The sequence below is a fragment of the Gossypium hirsutum genome, chromosome A07 (assembly GCF_007990345.1).
Source record: "Gossypium hirsutum isolate 1008001.06 chromosome A07, Gossypium_hirsutum_v2.1, whole genome shotgun sequence".
In the NCBI taxonomy this organism is placed as follows: domain Eukaryota; kingdom Viridiplantae; phylum Streptophyta; class Magnoliopsida; order Malvales; family Malvaceae; genus Gossypium; species Gossypium hirsutum.
This window is the reverse complement of record NC_053430.1, coordinates 30,080,943-30,101,982: the sequence shown is the minus strand read 5'-3', so window position 1 is coordinate 30,101,982 and position 21,040 is coordinate 30,080,943. Positions and strand designations below refer to the sequence as shown.

The 21,040-nt window shown below is 31.2% G+C and overlaps 3 protein-coding genes across 3 annotated transcripts; 2 read left to right on the top strand and 1 right to left on the bottom strand.

The window, feature by feature from the left end:
• The first annotated feature begins 665 nt into the window (after window positions 1-665).
• Window positions 666-2,573, top strand: LOC107952970 (dof zinc finger protein DOF2.5). The gene is made up of 2 exons (XM_016888182.2): window positions 666-965; window positions 1,436-2,573. Exons 1-2 carry the CDS (start codon window positions 942-944, stop codon window positions 2,267-2,269), a joined length of 858 nt encoding a protein of 285 aa, XP_016743671.1. The 5' UTR covers window positions 666-941; the 3' UTR covers window positions 2,270-2,573.
• An 8,864-nt stretch (window positions 2,574-11,437) lies between these two features.
• Window positions 11,438-14,692, bottom strand: LOC107952971 (ORM1-like protein 2). The gene is made up of 3 exons (XM_016888183.2): window positions 14,127-14,692; window positions 13,101-13,249; window positions 11,438-11,828 (listed from the first exon to the last, which is right to left on the bottom strand). Exons 1-3 carry the CDS (start codon window positions 14,310-14,312, stop codon window positions 11,690-11,692), a joined length of 474 nt encoding a protein of 157 aa, XP_016743672.1. The 5' UTR covers window positions 14,313-14,692; the 3' UTR covers window positions 11,438-11,689.
• A 3,416-nt stretch (window positions 14,693-18,108) lies between these two features.
• LOC107952972 (aluminum-activated malate transporter 10) lies at window positions 18,109-20,352 on the top strand. Its single transcript, XM_016888184.2, has 6 exons — window positions 18,109-18,675; window positions 18,764-18,904; window positions 19,019-19,291; window positions 19,384-19,490; window positions 19,565-19,708; window positions 19,810-20,352. The coding sequence occupies exons 1-6, from the start codon at window positions 18,342-18,344 to the stop codon at window positions 20,257-20,259; spliced, it is 1,449 nt and encodes a 482-aa protein (XP_016743673.2). The 5' UTR covers window positions 18,109-18,341; the 3' UTR covers window positions 20,260-20,352.
• Window positions 20,353-21,040: the final 688 nt, after the last annotated feature.

Below are 21,040 nucleotides of genomic sequence, written 5' to 3'. Positions count from 1 at the left end.
CGAAAATAAAATTATGAAAAATAGTGAAGAATGAAAAAAATTCTAAACGGATTGAGAAATATCACGTTCTTCATGTTCAATTTGTGTTTTATCTTAAAATTCGTAATAATCTCATTTAAAAATTCTACTCAGCAAGTGTAACTTATTTTTTTAACTTAATGAAATTAAAGAATTTCATCTGCATGTATCTACTATTCTCTGACAATGTTTGTAATTTTAAATCATTTTCTACAATAAAATGATTGGCCAAGAAAAAGGAACAGGGTGAATCATAGATTACTTTAACTGCAAGCAAATGAAAGGAACTACTTTTAAGGACATGAAAAAGTAGAAGCAGCGTGGAGGATCTTTTGACAAGTTCACCTCACAGGCCAGGTCTCGTGTGTGATCAATTTCTTTTTCCACAGACCAAAATAATCATATTAAACATATATACATATATATGTATCCACAATAGCATAAATCACATATTTAAATCTGATATTTCGTCTAAATTTAAACAAAGTAACTTAAAAGAAAGAAAAGTAACAGGAGAAGAACATAGAATAAAGACTTTTCCCATTATGAGGTCAAAAAGTAGTAACCCACCTACAGTCCACACACTCATAATTCCACCCACATTCAAATAAACAAATATAATGTCTTTAAATAAGATTGAAGCAGAAATTCTTCACAATAAAATAAGACCAAAAGAGAAATTAATGTTCGTAATATTTTATGAGTAGTCCAAACAAGCCCTCTCCTCTCTTTCCTTCCTTTTTCATCGTCCATAAACTGAAAGCCAACAGATAAAGCCACCATACAAACACTCTAAAAACATTCTTTCTATATCAAATAAAAACAGCAGCTGCACACAAACTGAAGGAGGTCAAATTCTCTTTTCTCTTTGAGAATTCCTTTCTGTTTTTTTCTCCTCACTTTGGTTTCATCTTCTCAAATTAATGGATGCTGCTAAATGGTCACAGGTAGGTGGATTTGATCTTGGTTTCCTTTTCTTTTCTCTTTTTTAGAGACAATCCAAGCTATAAATATTTTCTATCTTTTATTCCTTGTCAATGATATATTCATGGCGGGTGCAAGTTTAATATGTTCTTGGAACCAAAAAGAAGGCTGAACTTTTTCTTTTTCTCCATCTTTTTTTTCTTTACTTTTGATGGCTGATAAAGGGATGGAAAAAGGTTTTATTTGTTATTACTTATTGTTATTTTCTTGGGTTTTCTTTTCTTTTCTTTTCATTTTCAATACAATTTAGCAGGTAAAAAGCCTACTTTGTTTTGTTTGTGTACTTGTTTTTTTTTTTTTCCTCTTCTATTTCAAGTTAATTTTGGTGTTTATGATATGTCTGGGTTTTTTTTTCTTTTGTCTTGATAGTGAAATGATTGCTCACTCTCTCTCTTATATATATATATATATATATATATCCCGGGGTTTTCAGGATTTTGGTTTGGTTAAGCCCATGGAAGAGATGCTTCCTAATACATGCACAAGGGGACCAATATTAGAGAGAAAAACAAGGCCACCAGAGCAATTGAATTGCCCAAGATGTAACTCTACCAACACCAAGTTTTGTTATTACAACAACTACAGCCTCACTCAACCAAGATACTTCTGCAAGACTTGCAGAAGGTACTGGACTGAAGGTGGATCTCTAAGGAATGTTCCAGTTGGAGGTGGTTCAAGAAAGAACAGAAGATCCATATTATCAAGCTCTTCATCTCCTTCTTCTTCTTCTTCTTCTTCAGCTTCAGCCAAAGTTCCAGCAGATCTAAAGCCAACAAGTTTCTCACATTTGTCTTCTCAAAACCCTAACACCCATAAAGGCCAACAAGATCTGAACCTGGGTTTCCCTCCTATGCAACCGAGTCATGGTCTATCTCAATATATACAAGTTGCTAAAGTTGAGAACAACGACCACCAGCAAAAGTACCCTTCGGCTTCAGCTTTGGGATTGCTCAGGACTGGAATGGCATCGAGAGGGTTGAATTCTTTCGTTCCAGCACCCGAACCAGACTCAACTACACCTTACTCAACTGGTTTCTCCATGCAAGACTATAAACCAGCACTTACTTTTTCAATTGATGGACTTGAAAATAGGGCTGCAGGTATTCATAGTATTCAAGAGAATGGAGGAAGGGTTTTCTTTCCTTTTGGAGAAATGAAACCCATTTCAACAAACATTACCAATGAAGTTGATCAAAATAAGGACCAAGGCAATTCAGCTGGATATTGGACTAATGGAATGTTTGGTGGAGGAGGAGGATCATGGTAAGGAAAGAAGAACCTAAAGGAGATCATCATCCAACTGTTCTTTTTGTTTTCTTCACATGGTTGATTATTATTACTTGCTTAAAGTTATTTAGAACTAACAGATCATATATAGAATACATATATAATTAATGGTTTTCTTTTCTTTCTTTTTTTAAAATCTCCTACTCTTCTCTGGACAATGTAAACAGATTAGAGCTATTTTGGGTTTGGTTTGAAGAGGCTGTCTTAAGCTTTCCGTGTGGTTAGAAGAAAAAAAAAAACAAAGTGAATAAAGGGCTGTGATTGATTTTTTTTGTCACAGTAAACATGATCTATGTTCATTATTTTCATCTATCAGAAGTAGGACTGCTGGCTCAAATAATTGAATTCTTGTTTGTAGCTGAGGACAAAAAGAGAGTTAAAAGAGGTAGATTGACAAAACTTTAGAGTTTATTAATGAGTTAAATCGCTATTTGGGCTTGAGCTTAGTTTGATTTTTTTTTTTCAAATTGGGTTGTAAATTTGATAATTATTTTTGTATTGAGGTTTGAATTTTTTTTTGTTCAAGCTAGACCTTGAATTCGATAATTATTCTCACATTAGAACCTAAAGTTGCTTTTAAAGACTCTTAAAATTAAAGTCTCAATATCAATGGTAAAATTTAAAGTTTAAGACCCAATGAAAAACAATAACCAAATTCAGGTTGCGAAGTTGAATTCTCAAAATGTTTGTTAAGAGGCTTGGTCGTAGCATGAAATGATGTTATTGGTTATCGTTGCTTCTCCTCCACTGAAGTTAAAACGTGTATTTATGCTTCTAACGTGTGATTGGAAGGATTCTATTAATGTCATAAATTAAGGAGGAATGATAGATGGTGGACCATTTTGAATAGGAAACTTGATTACAGAAGGCGGAGAATTTGTGTTATTTGTCGAACAATAAAGCTACCTAGATAGCTAGTATCTAACCTACTCTACTTATTTACTATTAACTCATAGCAAATTGTACTTTGAAAAACCGGTTTACCTGCACCAACCATAATGCTCACCTAATTTTATAGCCAAGATTCGTGAGTATTGCTGTGGTAGACGGCTTGTAGTAGCGCCACCTCTTGGGCCAACACCAGAATCAAGTAATATAGCTCCTACTGTAATACTGTAATGCCTCATTTTGTATTAGCTTTGGTTGAGTTTGATACATAGGCTAAATAAGCAAGATATTTTATAAATAAATATATAAGCATTTATAAAATATGTAATTTGAAAATAAGTTTAAATATAACTTAAAGTTTGATTAAGATATCTGTGTATTAGCAAGTATCATCTTCAACATTGTAAGGCAATGTCTAAAAATATCACTTCTCAAATAACTTACATTTATGATCATAATTTTATAAAATATTAAAGGAAAGACAATCAACGTTTTATTCAATTGAGTTAAGTAAGCATAAAAGCATTAGTGCAAAATATTTTATTGAAGTTATATATTGTAAAATTTTGGGTCATCTATCACAATTCAAAATCAACTATACATAATCCAAAGTGCAGTTTCTATGTATATATAATTATTCATCTTCTTTTATGAACTATGGTCATCCTTCATTAACCCCACAATGACAAAAGTTACAAAATCACAATTAATAGTAGCAGTGATGGTCAAAAACCATAATTATAAATATATATATATATATATAAAAGATAACATATAGGTATACATCTTGATATCACAAAATCCATGAATTATTCTAAACGAATGGCATAGTTGAAACTAGTTTTTAAGTATAATATGCATGTTCATGAACGAATCTAAAGGGGTTGGTAGAACACTCAACCTCTTTTAATCCTATAAATTTGTTATAGAATTGGTTTTTAAGTTTTATTTTTACCCTCTGTAACAACTTTTCATTTATAACAGTAACAACCATAAAGTATGAAATACGTTTTATAACATCCTCGAGAACCCCTTGGTTGTAACAATATAATTTTGAGCAATTGTAAGTCAAAATTTTCAGAATAAATAAAATATGATCTATAAGTGTAAGGGAGAAGATAGTAGGATATTGGAGAAAATTTAAATGACTGATGCATTGAGAGATATTAATCCGAGTTATGAATTAAATTGTAAGATTTTACAAAATGTTGGAGTTAATGTGAGAAATTTAAAGTATAAAATGATTAAATTGAATTAATGGTAAAATGTTTGAGGATATAGAGAACAATTTTTGCCAATACTAAGTGGATAAGGATGCTTAATATATTTTTATTATTAAGTTATAATATTTTATTTATAATGTATTAAATTATTATTAAAATAGATAGATCTTATGATGGAAAAGATGTAGAGACTTCTTCATCTTTCTCATGTCACCCACCATTGTTGGAGAAAAAAAGTTTTTCTTTTCTTGCAATTTGATCTTTATCATCAATAAAAATCCCTCCAAGCTAGAACCTATCAAAATTTCATGGGAACCTTTAACAGACATAAGTTACCTACAACTTAAGCTTAGATTTCAAGTTAGAAGTGAAGTGTTTATACTTGGAGAGAGATAAAATATAGATAATATGAGAAACTAAAGATTCATGGTGAGATTTTCATGATTTAGCGATAGTATCATGTTTATTTCAAATATTTGAGCATGAATGTGATATGAATAACGTGTATTGATTTTTCATATTTTATGAAATTGATGTGAAATGAAGAGAAAGACAAGAAAAAAGATGAAAGAAGAGTACACAAAGGGAAAGAAGTGGATAAAACTTGAAGGAAGTATATTCTAATTAAAATTTGTAAGTACTTTAGAATTTTTTTTACCTAAATAGATTTCATTAAAATTATAAAATAAAGATGTAACACCCCTTACCCGAGACCGTTTCCGGAGTCAAGCACGAGGCATTACTTAGCTTATCTTACCAATTCGGAGCATAAAAACTAGGTTTGAAAATTTATTTCATTATTCGCAGCAAATCTGTCCAAGCGCGCAGCAGTTACTAAATTAATTATAACTTGATCTAAAGAACTCGAAATTTAATTCCGTAAATTTTCTCTGAAACTAGACTCATATATCTACTCACCATAAAATTTTTAGAATTTTTGGTTCAGCAAATTAGTACAGTTTATTAGTTAAAGTCTCCCCTGTTTCACCACCTGACTGCCCTGACCTCTAGTCACTAAAAATAAGTTTTCTCACTTTAGGATTTTCATATGAAGTTATTACTTGTTTCTACAGAAAATAGACTCATTAAGAAATCTAAGCATATAAATTTCAACTCATAACCATTTTTGTACAATTTGTAATTATTTTCTAAACTCAGAACAGGGGACTCCAAAAACAATTCTGACCCTATCTTACTAAAATTCACATATCTTAAAATATAAATTTCCTTTTTCTACACCGTTATTTTTCCATGAAAATAGACTCAACAAGCTTTAATTCCATATATCATTCACCCTCTAATCCATTTTATACTATCTTGGGTGATTTTTCAAATTCACGTCACTGTGCTGCCTGAATTCTGTTTCTTTGCAAAATTTTATCCTTTCATGATTTCCATGCATAATTTATCACCTAATCTTTCATAACAACAAACACCTTCATCCTTAATCATTTTAATAACCATACATCATCAAATACTTACACATCACTCATTAGCAAAATCATCATTACAAACATACAAAATAACTAAATCCCTATACATGCCATAACTCTAACGTGTTTCGATATAAAATACCGAGCAGTTGTAGTTGATAGTGTGGACGATCTCCGACTTCTTTAGGATCCTTGAAGTAGCTTTGCAATACTATAAGAGAAAGAGAAATAAAAGAAGTAAGCATAAAGCTTAGTAAGTTTACTAGCAAATAAATAACAATATTTAACTTAAATAATTAAACTCAATGTCTATATCTCTAGTTTACTCTTTAGTTAATCTCATACTAGTTCTCTTACTTGTTTACTTAGAATACTTGTGTGCATAACTTACTCAATCCTTGCTGCATCGTTGAACATCAATTGATAGTATAATAAGTTCTTAAGTCTTACAACTTACCTGAGCTTGCCATTTATGCTTTAAACTGAACTTTCATGAACATGATTCGTTTACAAGCCCGTTGAGCTACATTGGAATAATAAGGATACTCGGGTCTCTTCTGATAATAACATGCCAAAGCCATGTCCCAGACATGGTCTTACATGGGATGTTCTCGTGATGGTGCCCATGCCATGTCCTAGACATGGTCTTATAGGGGACCTCTCATCTCGGTGCCAACGCCATGTCTCAGACATGGTCTTACATGGGACCTCTCGTCTCGGTGCCCATGCCATGTCCCAGACATGGTCTTACAGGGGACCTCTCATGATCTTAAGGATGCCAATGCCATGTCCCAGACATGGTCTTACATGGGATCTCTTTACCCAAATGTCATGACATTCGTATCCAGTACCATCCTTATGTATCAACGGGACTTTTAAATTTTAATTCTCTATCATTTCATGCTTGGATCATCATCAAATAAATTCATAAAATAAATTCATAATTGCTGGAAATTAACAGCATTAATAATAAATATTGAAATATTGCATTTATTTACCGTAAACTTACCTCGGTACCAATTATAGCCAAATTCACCAACTTAGTCTTCAACTTTATTCTTCCCTTTGTCTAACCTCGAGTTTCGTACTTCTTGATCTAAAATAGTAAATTTAACTTATTTAATAATCACATTCATCAAAACAGCCCTCGACTCTAAATTTTTCAAAATTACAATTTTGCCCCTAAACTTTTACATAATTACATTTTTGCCCCAAGGCTCGGAAATTAAACTTCATCTCTTATTCTTATGTTTTATAACATTCTGAACATTTTTCCCTTCTATGGCAACATCAAATTCCCACTCTAACATGTACTTATGAACATTAGGTGTTTTTACCGATTATGTCGTTTTACTCGTTTTCACTTAAAATCGCTTAGCAAAAGTTGTTTAACATAATTTCTAGCTTCATATTCTATCATAAAACATCAAAATAAACACTTTTCACCTATGGGTATTTTTCCAAATATAAACCCTAGGTTAAATTATTGCTAGAATAAGCTAAATTAAGCTACCGGGATCTCAAAAACGTAAAGAACATTAAAAACGGGGCTTGGGATCACTTACTATGGAGCTTGGAAGCTTGAAAACCCTAACTATGACTTCCCCCCTTGCTGATTTCGTTCATATGAAGAAGATGATGATTTTTGCCATCTTTTTCCCTTTTAATTCATTTTAATTACTAGATTACCAAATTGCCCCTAACTTAAAAATTTTCTATTTCACTTATCTCATGTCCATTTTTGTCTACCAAGTTACCAATGGTATAATTACCATATAAGGACCTCCAATTTAAAGTTTCATAACAATTGGACACCTCTAACATGTAGAAATCAACTTTTGCACTTTTTACAATTTAGTCCTTTTGACTAAATTGAGTGCCCAAACGTCGAAATTTTCGAACGAAATTTTCAAAAAATCATTTTGTGAAATTGTATACCATAAAAATATAAGAAAAATAAAATTTTTCTTATCGGATTTGTGGTTCCGAAACCACTGTTCCGATAACCTCAAATTTGGGCCATTACAAAAGAACATGTTAAGGTCATGAATTAAGTATATGTAACTTAATAAATGTGTGAATAATTCAAGAAGGTAGTAAATGATTATGGTCATTGTCTTGATATCAGAAGTTTAGTGTCGTGCCATCAGTCTAGTGTCGCGACACCCATTTCTTAGTGTCGTGACATTGACCATGTTTTGACTCGATTAAGCTCTGAATAGTCCCCTTTGTATCCAAAAATTTAAAGTAAGATTAAAAATAACTTGAATAACTTCAAAAGAGTCTATTTAAGTTAAATTAAAGCCTTGAAATTGATGCTCAAATTAAGTTAGCTTTAGTGCCCAAATGTGACATCTCTTGCTCGTGACAATCAGTTCATTCTGGGTAAAAGATGCTACACGTGTCTACTAAATTAGTTCTCTATAACATCCTCTTATTTCAAATTTTAATAAAATAAATTTTACTCTTAAGTGAAAATAAAAATAATCAATTTTAATTTAGATATTATTTTAATAAAATGTTTATTTTTATATAAAATATATTAATAATATTTTATTAAATGAAAATAATGTTTAATAAATGAAATTACAATTGTAAATTTTATGACCTAAACCTAGCTAATTAATAATATTATTAATATTAAAAAAAAACCAAATATAATATGAATATCAAATGCTATTATAAGTGTATAACAACCACATATCTATAACATCCAAAAATTTGACAAATAAAATAAAATTGTTGTTGAGAGAATTGATTGTATATCAAATATCAATACCACAATTAGAAAATTAGATTAAAAAAAAAACCATAACCAAAAACTTCAAAAACTTATTAAAAAAATGGGATTCACTTGTTGTGAGAAAAAGAAAAGTTCTTTTTAAAGAATCATTTCAATATAATTTAATTTTTATTTTTACTTTAAAAAATCATGCTTAAAAAAAATATAGACAAATAATGTCAAGACTCAAATGAATTTAGACAAAAAATTCATTTTAAACTTGAATTTCTATAATTTTATATTTTTTATTAACGTAAAATGTCATGTCAACATCGTAACGATTATTTCAATAGTTAATAACTACATTAACACATATACTATCAATAATGAAAACCATTAGTGAAATGGTTTATTTAGCGTGTTTTTAACATTTAAGTCAATTTTTCATAACTTAATTGGAAGTTGAAAGATTATTTTAGGGTAGACTATAAAAATAGTCACTTTTGTTTATTTCAGATTACATTTTAGTCACTTATGTTTAAAATGTTACGTTTTAGTCATTTACGTTATCCTTTTGTTACGAAGTGGTCACTCTACTGTTAAACTCCGTTACCTCCCTAACGGAGGTTCTATATGGCAGTCCAAATGAGTTTTAAATGCCAACTTGAATGTCCTATGTGGCAGTCCAAATTAAATTTATTTAATTAAAAACCTATTTTCATTCCAACAACTAAACATCTAAATTGGCATTTAAAACCTATTTGGGCTGCCATGTAGGACCGCTGTTAGGGAGATAACGGAGTTTAAAGGTACAATGACCACTTCATAACAAAATGATAACGTAAGTGACTAAAACGTAACATTACAAATATAAGTGATTAAAATATAATATGAGACAAACAAAAATATCTATTTTGATAGTTTACGTATTTTTTTAACAACTATCGTTAAAATTAATCCCAAACTTCACTCAGAGAAATATTTTTAAAATTTATAATATTTTGATAAAAGGTCCGATTTTTCCTTTATGTTTATGTTTGACAATATTAGTCAGTTTTTTTTTTCTAAAGTGAGCAAATGCAATAGTGGAAATTCAAAATTACTTAATTAGTATCTTAAAAACGAAATTATATAATTTAATATATTTTTCAAAATTAAATGTCTAATTAAATTTATGAATTATTATTTAGTATATTGCTAGCTAGTGAAAAAGAAAATATCTTTACACTTTTTTCTAATTTAGAGTTTAGTCTTTAAATTTTTATTTTTAGGAATTTAGGCTATCTATTTTTTAGATTTTAAAATTCAATGTTTAACTGTTAATATTGTTACAAATTTTTTATTAATTTTTTGTGCGACTTTTTGAAATTAAAAAAATTTTTTTGTAGCAATGTAACTAAAAAAAATAACTTTGTAATGACCTAAATTTAACAAAATAATTTTAATAGTCTAAACAATTAGATATGAATTTTAAAATCTAAAAAGTATATTCTTAAAAATAAAGTACATGCACCAAGTTTTAAATTTACAAATAATGCAAAAACTTATAAGTATACTTTCACAAATAAAATTAAGATGATGACATGTGTCCCATTTCTTATAAAACTTTAAATATATCTCAAATTGCATATGTTATTCTCTTAATCTTACTTTGAAATTTTTCTTTTTACTATCAGTGCATCATATAATAATGCTAAACTATTATTACCAAAGACTATTTACTTTAATAAAGAACTGATAATTTTGTCGATTCAGTCTTAATTCAACAATGTTAATGTAAGAAGATGTGGGCTCGAGTGCACTGAAGCTCATTATCCTTTTATTTAAGGGTTGGATAGAGATTATGGGCAGTTTTAAACTTTATATAAAAAAGAGCGGATATGATAGAACCTATAATGAGATTAATGTTCACAAAAAAAAGAATAACTTTAGCCCTCAACATTTACATCTTTTGTCAATTTGACTCTCATTTTTTTTAGCTAAATTTGGCCTATAACCTTTTAGAAAGAGTCAAATCACTTTTTTTTTGTAACAAAAATGCTTTAATTTATTAATGATATTAGCGTGGCAACCCGCGTGACCGTCCACATATATTTTATACTGAAAACAAAAGTTGATGGTCAAATTCAACTCCTTTTGAAAAGTTGTGTGTTAAATTTAGTTCAAAACAAGAATAAGAGCCAAATTGATAAAAGATGTAAATGTTAAGGGCTAAATTTATCATTATTCCCTTTAATAAATTAATTAAGTTTTGTATAGAAAGATTAATTAAGAAATATAATTAGATATTATTTAATTTAATAAAAATATTAATTAAATGAAGTTTAACTTCCATGAAATAAAAAATAATAAAATTATTAATATTTAATTTAACAAAAATCATTAATTAAAGATTAAATAGTTAATTTAAAGAAAAAAGTAACTAACAAAAATCATAAATACATACTGGATGCCCACTTAAGTTTGATTTAAAGCCATCTTAATGGAAACTAGTAGCTCTAACGTTTACATCCCATTTTCCAGGTTTACATAAGTAAAACAAACTTTGCTAAGAAAATATTGCAGCTTGAGAAGTCAATAACTCTACTTACATATATATATGTAACATTTTGTGGTGTCTTTATCATGTAACTTCTTCCACGGTTCTATTTGTTTGGCTCGTCTCCTCTCTATTGATGCTTCTCCAATCTAAAGAATTGGGTTTGGAATCACGTCCCTTCCATACAAACTTATAACAGCTATTGCCATATTCTCATATAGCTTTATTATGTTACTGCATTTTCAACCCAATAAACATAATATATTAACACCCAATTTCACATTAATGCTTAAACCGAACTGGAGTCATCCAGGTAGTGCCATAAGAGATTCAAAGATATGGATTACGGTATGAAGATATGTGATACGCTGATAAGAGCATAGTGAAGTATTTAACATACATTAGATTTCTCCACTGTACACTTATTGATCTAAGAGAGCTTGTAAATGCAGTCCGCAGACTCAGCAAAAACCAAAAACACAAAAGACAGCTTTCGAAATGTCCTCCTATACAAAAGATGCCAGTTTTTAGCAGAGGGGAAGCAGCAGTGGCTTTCTAGCAGGCAAAACCAACTATTCTTTCAGGGGAGACTCATTCACTTGTCTGCATTGATTCCAAAGATCCGGACCTTGTGCATGTTGGGGAACTTGGCGATGACAAGCACAAGCACTGCAAGTGTGTTAAAAAAGAGCATAGGATGTTGATAGTCGGTTGTATGCGAGGCAATCAAGTACCTGTCAGTAAACAGATAAAAACAAGGTCAATAGGTATCTGAGTGTCTGACTTCAGCAAATGAAATCCAAAATGCCTAAATGCAGCAAACTCTCTGGCAAAACAAAAAAGCCCATCAACTATACATGAAGTCATGCTGCGGAGGTTCATGAAAGCAGCAGGACAATCAAGGATGAAATTCTGTTGTTATCATCTATCAAAATACTGTCTGAGGAAACAAGACTCTACAAGTCTGCACCAAATTGAAGACAAACTGCATACTTGGCAGAGTCTCAAATCCCATAGCAAGACTAAAATCTAATCACATAATAGTAGTTCTCTTTTGGTCTTTCAAAGTTTGATGTTACACTCGGTCATTCACACACAGGGAGGTAGATTTAAACCTAGGGATAAATCTAAAAGTTACACATTAACTTTGATCCAATGTTTAATGCGAATGAACTTTGTTTTAGTACAACTACACACATGAAACTTCAATTTTAATTCAATTGTACATATATAAAAAAAAAATCCAGTTATTTCCAAGTTGAGTCAATATAATCATGTATGCAATAAGTAAACCTAAAATGGTATCATGTTTGTAACAGTGTTGGTGGTTTGTGAAAATTGAACTAAAATTTATAATTTAACAAAACCAAAGTTCATGTATTGCACTGCGCATTGAATCCAGCCATTCCTGCCAATGGAACAAGTTTCCTGTTTATCTTCTATTCAAATAACTCTAATTAAAAAGGTCTGATAAATTATTTACATAAGGCAGGATTTTCTTGATGAGTGTCTTATAAAAAACAAAGTATCACAACAAAAGTTGGCATTGACTTGAGCCTTGAGAGCTAATATATTAAAAACGACCAACTGACAAACATGTTGGTGATAAGTCAAGGAATTCGAAGAAACCATTTTTTTTTTTTACAAATGCAATTGAATAAATATTAGTTCACAGAAGGCAAATGAGAACATAGATACCTGTACACACATGAACATACTTGATATATGTTAAGAGAAAAGCAACAGCTACCCATTTGATGAATAAGATACTCAATAATAACAACGCCATGTTACAGAAACTCTCCCATGGCACAAACAAAATCATATATAATCAGTGGGCTCTATATTTTTTACCCATTGTTTGATTCTGGCATGCCTAGTAGTCTATACAGTTTGTTACTTTAATAAGGGGAAGAAAAGAAAAGGCTGAATAATCAACCTTCAATGCTTGAAAATGAAAACATGCATGCGCACATTTTGCAAGATATCAAATAAGGAAGACTTACAGCACAACAGGTACGACAGTTAGAAACTTCCTATTGCGTGTAAGCTGCTTTCCATTGTCTATCTGCTCCCACCAAGTCAAGCCATTGTAAATCCCTTGATCTTCAGCAAATGGGGTTCCTTTCTTCCAGTGAAAGAAGTGGTATGTAACCTGAAAATAGACCAATCAAAGTTGGTTCAGATAATTATCAAGCAGATTGGTGATGTTCTGAAACTAAATAGGAAAAAAATAGCCCCATAGAAAAACTTAAGGCTTTTGTACTCTGTGAAATACAACAGAAAAGCAACAAATCTTTACAAGAGAAAGAAGCACAAGATCAGCTAGATTGAAATACCAAGAAGGCATGGATATTTTAGAGACAGCAATCAACTAGTTGGAAAGCCTCATGATTAGATAGATGCTAACCTTCTAACAACATGAGTTAATGCAAAATAGAAAGTGAAGCAGCACATTAAGGGCTTCAGACAGATATAAAGAGACGAATAAGCGGGTGGCAAATTACCAATACAGGTAATAATATATGGCCAAGCTGTAAAACAGCTCAACATGGACTAGGTTTGCATTGACAAAATCTTAATTCTATTCTAGAGACATGTTGGAATGCTAGGAAATAAAATTTTGAATATATACCACCCTATATCTCATACTCAGAACAGATTCTCATAACATAATGACATTGTTCTGATTTACCCATTTCCCATCTATCAATTGAGATGATTTCAGTTCAAACTTTAAACAATTTTTCTACGACAACTGAGACAAAAGAGAGATACTGATGCATGGAATTCAAACTTAACAGTGTAACTACAGCTTAAAACAAGAACAAATCAACAATCAAACAAAAGAACCTAAAGGAAAATAGCAATAACATATCCAAGACACTCAAAATCAACCCATACAAAGCCAATTTCAAACAACGAATAAAACCCAAAACAGAAAAAGTAATTCCCGGGCATAAAAAGTAACCCAATTGAACATTCAATACAATAAAAACAATTATGGGAAGAAACAAGAAAAGAAAACGCACGAGGAAGTGAGCGAGATTGACGACGGTCCAAGCCATGCCAGGAGAGCAGCCGAAGATGGAGAGAACAAGGAGCCAGGAGAAGAATAGGATTGGAATATAAGTAGTCCATACTCCTGGGTACAAGAACCACTCGGTGTTCCGGTTCAGATCCGCCGGTGGCACCGCTTTCACATACAGATTCGCCATTTACTTCCAATAACCACCAAATCCCAGACTTACCCTTTTCTCAAGCCACCCTGCTGTCTTCGATTTCGATCGATCTATATAAATATCTCAAAGGCTTTAGGTATTTGTTGGATTTAGGAATCTGAAAAGAAAAATCCCAGAGTATCGTTGATCTGCAAAAAGGATGAAGATTAGAATATAAAAAAGGATGGGGGTATTTTGATGGTTAGGAAAAGGGGTGATTAGTTCTCTAAGCCGACCATTATTAAAACAACAACCAACCAAACCAACGATGTAATCCAAAACAACAAACTGACTTATCTATCTCGTGAAACCTTTCCGCTTTGGCAAAGTCCATACGACACACTTTACCTGGTCTAACTTTTGACTTGAAGACTAAAGACTTGTCGTTTTCTTTAATTTGTTTTGTTTTTTCTTTGGAAACCTCTGCATTGGATAATCACCGGAATGTAATAATATCTATCTATGCTTTATTTTATCTCTTTTAGATTTTGATGCTTTACTTTCTCCTCCTTGTTTTTTGATTATTATATTTATTGCTACTTGAAAAATGCTTCATATATATATATATATAATATATATATAAAATACTTTTAAGTCTTCTTTTCTTACATATTATTCGTGAAGGAGGGGAAAACAATACATAAAAATATTTAGAATTCCAATTGTGGGGGGTATTCATCATATCATTTATTTCAATAATAGTATGAGTCTTTAAAAAATAATCATTACATTTAATTTGTACCCCTAACAAATAAAAATTATTTTATACATCATTTTCATCGTATTATTCTATGGTCCCTTTTCAGTAATTTTTTTTATGTTACTGACATAAAATTTGATAATTTTTTTATCTTAAACTTTAAATCTCGAGCCTTAACTTTAATTCTTAAACCCGAACCCCAAATTTTAAACTTTTAATCTCAAACTTTGAACTTCAAACCTCAAATCCCTTCAAAGTTTAGGATTCAAAGTTTGCAGTTTAAAATTCAAATTCAAATTCAAGATTCAAGATTCAAGATTCAATATTCAAGGTTTAAAGTTTAGTGTAAAAAATTACTAAAATTATGTGTTAATAATATAAAAAAATTTGTTAAAACATCAATAAAAATTTTAAAATAAATTATGTTATTAAAAAAGTCTATAAAATAATTTCTCATTATTTTTATAAAATGTAAAATTTAAAAGAATCAATGATTAAAAAATAATTAGAGAGATTAAATTATTATTTAATCATTTTTGGGACAAGACTCCCCCTTATGCCGCCCTTGCTATTAATAACTTAGATTAGATAATCCTTTTTCTTTTCACGGATGTTATCCTTGTTTGGGAAAGGGTGATTTAGCATTTAATTTCACATAGTGTGGTAGATTTGTTCCTTGTGATTGGGCTAAAATGAGGCGAGACTAAAGTTACAGTGGAACCCATTTCGTCTGCCTCATCCATATATACATTCATTTGCGATATACTTAAAACATCCATTCCTCTCACTATTCCACGTATTCCTAAGATTCCCCAAAAGACAAAATATCCCATCCTAACATGTTTTGATTTGTCCCATTCGAAGAGCATGGGTTTTTCCTTTTAAATCAGACGAGATGATTTTATTAAAACAATTTTTGTTATATTCTACTTGAGTCGGATATGCAGCATTATTGAAATAATATCTACAAATGATTTTCTATCAAGTATAACAGCCTCCTACTACATTCAACGAAATAGTAATATAGATTTCATCACACACTTTATAATAATATTTGGTATGTAATAACTTATCTCGTGATTACTACTAAACAAGAGGACATTATCTATAAATATCTTTCATAACGATGACAAAGCGATATTCTTTCCCATTTACTTTCTGTACTCAACCTTCTCATCCTTCAAAATAATCTTCCCCCTCCTCTTTTTGTCTTTCACTAGCTCTCCGCTTGTTTAGGTGAATCAACCTCCTTTGCATTATCACATTCTCCTCTTTATTTCCTCCCTTGTTAAAACCTTTCATCAATAATTTTATAATTAATATTTTTAATAATAATTTATAACATATAAATAGATTTTATAAATATTTTTATATATTTCATCATATATTCTTTCATTTTATAATATATTTTGATTTAATTTTGTAAATATTAATATACTATAAAATATTATTGGAAATTTAGCTGGCAAAATTTTCATAATGAGAATGAAAATGTTATACAAAATTTAAGCCGAGACATATTTAAATATATATTTATAAAAAAGCAAGTTAAAACATGAATGTAAAATAAGAATGATATAAAAAAAGAAAAGAAAAGAATGGAGTAAGGGGTGAGATAAAAAAGAAGCGTCAATGGCATCACTAATTAGAATAGATAATAATTTAATTTCTACATTCAATCCCAAACAACCTATCATTATCCCTTATTTATAAAAAAAAAAGAAAAGAAAAGAAAGAAAAGTGGACGGCATCGATCTATCATGTTCATATCCACTATATGCACGCCATCAACTTATATGATTTGATAGAGAAAGCACCAACTTAAAGGCCATATAGGTAGCTCCCCTGGTTGAGGAATGAGACGTTCTCCACTTTTCTTTACAATGCCACCATTACTGTCTAATATCTGATTGCGAAGCAAAGCAGCTTGGTTTCCATGATTGGACCGAACACACGTACGGTCAATATTAATTAATAAAAAAAATCCCATGGAGGATAATGTCCCTGGAATTTAAAAATGGTTGAAAAAGATTATCACCTAATTTTTGTCTTTTTGACATGAATCTTTAACTAATTAACTCAATACACGTTTAAATTAACTTATCATGTATACAAATATCTATCGTGATCAAGAAAAGGCAACCCAGTTTTAGCACTCCCTAGTTAATGCTTACTGCTCATTGCTGAAGCACTCCATAAGAGGTATCTTTGTTTTCTTACTATATATATATTGGTCTACTTGTATAGTCGAATGGTAGAGGGACAGCATTTTGTATATGATATATGAATATTTTAAATCTTGGAAATAGAAATTAGCTAAATTTATTTTTAATTATCTTGTGTTTTTATTAATTGGCCAATTAGTACGGAAGAAAACAAATTAAATATTATTTATGAAAGATGGCAACAATCTAAGCAAGAAAATTGATGATAGGTCGTTTTCTGCCAAGTGCCAACTTCTGTGTCAATATTCTAGTGGCTTTAGTTTCAAATAAGAGGAAGCGTTTTCATCAATATTTTAATCCATATGGTTAAAATGAAAGCTACTGTCAAAATTGTACACAAACCAGACTTTCTCAACCTGAAATTATCTGTATAGCTGATATGCATTTACAACATATATATTGTTTGGTTATAGCTTTAATTTGCTGTGGTTTTCATAATCATCATCAGTAACCAAGCTGGGAAATTGACTATGGCATGTGCCCATCACATCACCTAGCACTAAGTTGGAACCTTCAACCTAAATTAGCCTGAAGAACCACGGCAGCAGCCTTAATTAGAAAAACCATCAGTATTGGTGTGCGGTAATGTTAGTCTCGATCCTTTGAATCCCTTTATTATTATTTTTTTCTCTCAAATTGATTAGTTATTACCATATCTATATGCAAACTTTTTTTAAGCGCATTTCCCTGAGTTTGTGCTGCTTCCATGATCTTTATCTTGACAGTGAGTGCCAAAGGTCTCTTCTCTCCTCTTTGCTTAAGAAAATATCCACTTGGCATAAAAGACAACAGCCAAAACCATATCGTGTTTGCATTTATTAATATAAACTCTAAAGCAAATGACGTTCAGCTAAAAGGTGATCGAATTTTTTTAGGCCATCTCCTGTATATCTCCTTTAATTTAAGGACAACTGGCAAGTGTTTTTCACTATTGGAATTTACATACCGAAACTCGGTTATTAACTTAGGGGCTTTCCATGTATAAATATGTGCTTTACAATGGTGTTTAGTCCATATCAGTGTAGACAAGTAGGGAAACAAAAAAAGTGAGAGGCACACCAGTTGACCAGACAGCCTGATAAGCTCTACTTTATTTTCAACATGGCAAATAAAGCTTCTAGCAGATTGGAATGGAGGATAAATGTGCCTGGTGGGACATCGAAGGTGTTAGAGCCTGAATCTGGGGCAGTAGGCAAAATATGGGTAGGATTAAAAGGTTGTATGGGAATAATAGTTTGGAAAGTTTGGAGGGTTTTGGAGAATGCATGGCATATAGGAGTTGCAGACCCTAGAAAGGTAATCCATTGTATCAAAGTGGGACTGGCTCTGTCTATTGTATCACTTTTTTACTACATGAGGCCTTTATATGATGATTTTGGAGGGAATGCTATGTGGGCAGTAATGACGGTGGTGGTTGTTTTCGAATACACTGTGGGTTAGTCTTCAAGGCCTCTCAGCACTTTTCACTTCATGTTGTTTACCTTATTGAACTTGATTCACTCTTCTTCTTTTTTCCATTGCAGGCGCCACATTTTATAAATGCATTAACCGAGTTATAGCAACTTTTCTAGCGGGTGCACTTGGTGTTGGTATTCACCTGGTGGCTGAACAGTCAGGAGATCAATTGAAGCCCATAATTCTTGGGATCTCGGTTTTTCTCTTCGGTAAGTAAAATTAAAGTAACATGCCAAGAAATTAAATTCACTTTCTTTCTCGGCTCGAAGTTTCAAGCTATTTGTTGTAATGATGTTGTTGTTGTTGTTGTTGTCGGTATGCAGCTTCAGCAGCAACTTTCTCAAGGTTTATCCCATCGGTTAAAGCCCGTTTTGACTATGGTGCTATGATCTTCATCCTCACCTTCAGCTTGGTCTCAGTTTCTGGCTACAGAGTGGTGGAGTTGTTTGAGTTGGCTCATATGAGGTTATCCACAATTGCCATTGGAACTTCCTTGTGCATCCTTGTAACCATGTTGTTCTGTCCCGTCTGGGCCGGCTGTGAGCTTCACCATCTAATTCATCAAAACATGGAAAAGCTTGCTGATTCCTTAGATGGTAAGTTTAAAAAGAAAATAATCATTACCAAATGAGATTATATATCGGAACATAGATTGAAACTATAATTTTCTTTGTCAAACTAATTGCAGGATGTGTGACTGAATACTTCAAAGAGAATGGAAGTGAGGAGGATTTAAAAAAGAAGATGCAAGGCTATAAATGTGTGCTTAATTCCAAGGCAGCCGAAGAATCTATGGTAGAATGTTATTAATGGGATTAATGTTTCGTTTCCTTGTGCTTGAAGTTGAACCTTCAATATGAATTTGACAGGCCAATTTCGCTAGATGGGAACCGACACATGGTCGGTTCAACTTTAGACATCCTTGGAAACAATACCTCAAAATCGGGGCTTCATTGCGCAACTGTGCCTACTGCATTGAGACTCTAAATAGTTGCATCAGCTCAGAAATTCAGGTCAGAATCATAGCTGATCAAAAGAACTCCTAAAGATTTCAAACAAAAATGGGATATATATACTTAAAGATTAAACTATTTGCTTGTGTAAATGGATATAGGCACCTCCATGTTTAAGGAAACATTTCAGTAATAAGTGCATGAAAGCAAGCTCCTACTCGATCAATGTCTTGAAGGAACTGGCAATAACAATCATGAAGATGAAAAAGTCGTCCAACATAGATATCAAAGTTGCAGAGATGAACTTTGCAGTAGAAGAACTTGTGGATGCATTGAAATCTTTGCCGACGACCCACTTTATTGCAACAACAACAGGAGAGGAATCAACCAAAGCGAAAGCGGAGGGGGTTGAAGGCAGTGAACATCCTAGTCCAATCATCAAGGTCCTTCCACTAGTGAAGGTGGTTTCATTGATGGTGGAAATTGCAACAAGAATAGGGGGAGTTGTTAATGCAGTAAAAGAGCTGGCGAGACTTGCAGAATTCAAGGCTGCAAAGGATGGGAAACCCAAGCAAAACCAACCTACGGACAAACTCGTTTCGGATCATTGAAATAGTTAAACCATCTAAACGACCAAACCTTGAAGTTTGAGTTGGATTGTAATTTGAAAAAACTCTCGTGTCAAATAAATTAGTAAAATTTATTAGAAAGTAAGAATCATTAATCAAATTATAATAGTGCAGCTAAAGTATGACACTGAAAAATAAAGTGTAAATAGTGATTTTTTGGTCGGGATTAAATTGAATTTTAGCAAAAATAAGAGGATTAAAATGTAAATAGACCATAAAAGGAAAAGGAAAAGGAAAAGGATAAAGGATAATTTGAAGTTCTAACATTTTCCATCAAATTCTACTTGAATTTCATTGAAAATTCATGAAATTTAGTTAGTTTTGATATACAAAAGTCATCCAAAAGTGATTTATCTACAAGAATTAGAATTGAAAATGAAGAAAGGAGTAAATGGAGGCGAATCATGGAGAAGCTAAAGGGGTAAGTAATTTAAATAATTTCTGCTTCATTTTTAAGTAAAGAAATTATTATATGTAAATTATAAGTTTTTATATTTATATCTTAAATTAATTTGTATATTAAATTGATATGTTGAATGGGTGGTGATGAATGAATTATGGATGAGTATTTGTGTTTTATTTAGTACATAACTAAGTATAAATAATGAAAATGAAAACGCAATTAAATTTATAAGGTATAATGATTTATGTACAAATTAATATTTGTTAACTTTGCTAATATGGCATACACCTGGATGACACATAAGCATTTAATTAATTTTTAAAATTTTAAAATATTTTTTTATAATTTTTTTACTTTTTA

Bases quoted from the DNA above. Each gene is read 5' to 3' on its own strand.
- LOC107952970 (XM_016888182.2), top strand. From the start codon at position 942: ATGGATGCTGCTAAATGGTCACAG. The intron at 966-1,435 runs GTAGGTGGATTT...CGGGGTTTTCAG, and splicing joins ATGCTGCTAAATGGTCACAG to GATTTTGGTTTGGTTAAGCC.
- LOC107952971 (XM_016888183.2), bottom strand. From the start codon at position 14,312: ATGGCGAATCTGTATGTGAAAGCGGTGCCACCGGCGGATCTGAACCGG. The intron at 13,250-14,126 runs GTGCGTTTTCTT...GTCTATTTTCAG, and splicing joins TCAATCTCGCTCACTTCCTC to GTTACATACCACTTCTTTCA. The intron at 11,829-13,100 runs GTAAGTCTTCCT...GTTTACTGACAG, and splicing joins ACTGTCGTACCTGTTGTGCT to GTACTTGATTGCCTCGCATA.
- LOC107952972 (XM_016888184.2), top strand. From the start codon at position 18,342: ATGGCAAATAAAGCTTCTAGCAGATTGGAATGGAGGATAAATGTGCCT. The intron at 19,292-19,383 runs GTAAGTTTAAAA...AACTAATTGCAG, and splicing joins GCTTGCTGATTCCTTAGATG to GATGTGTGACTGAATACTTC. The intron at 19,491-19,564 runs GTAGAATGTTAT...TGAATTTGACAG, and splicing joins AGGCAGCCGAAGAATCTATG to GCCAATTTCGCTAGATGGGA.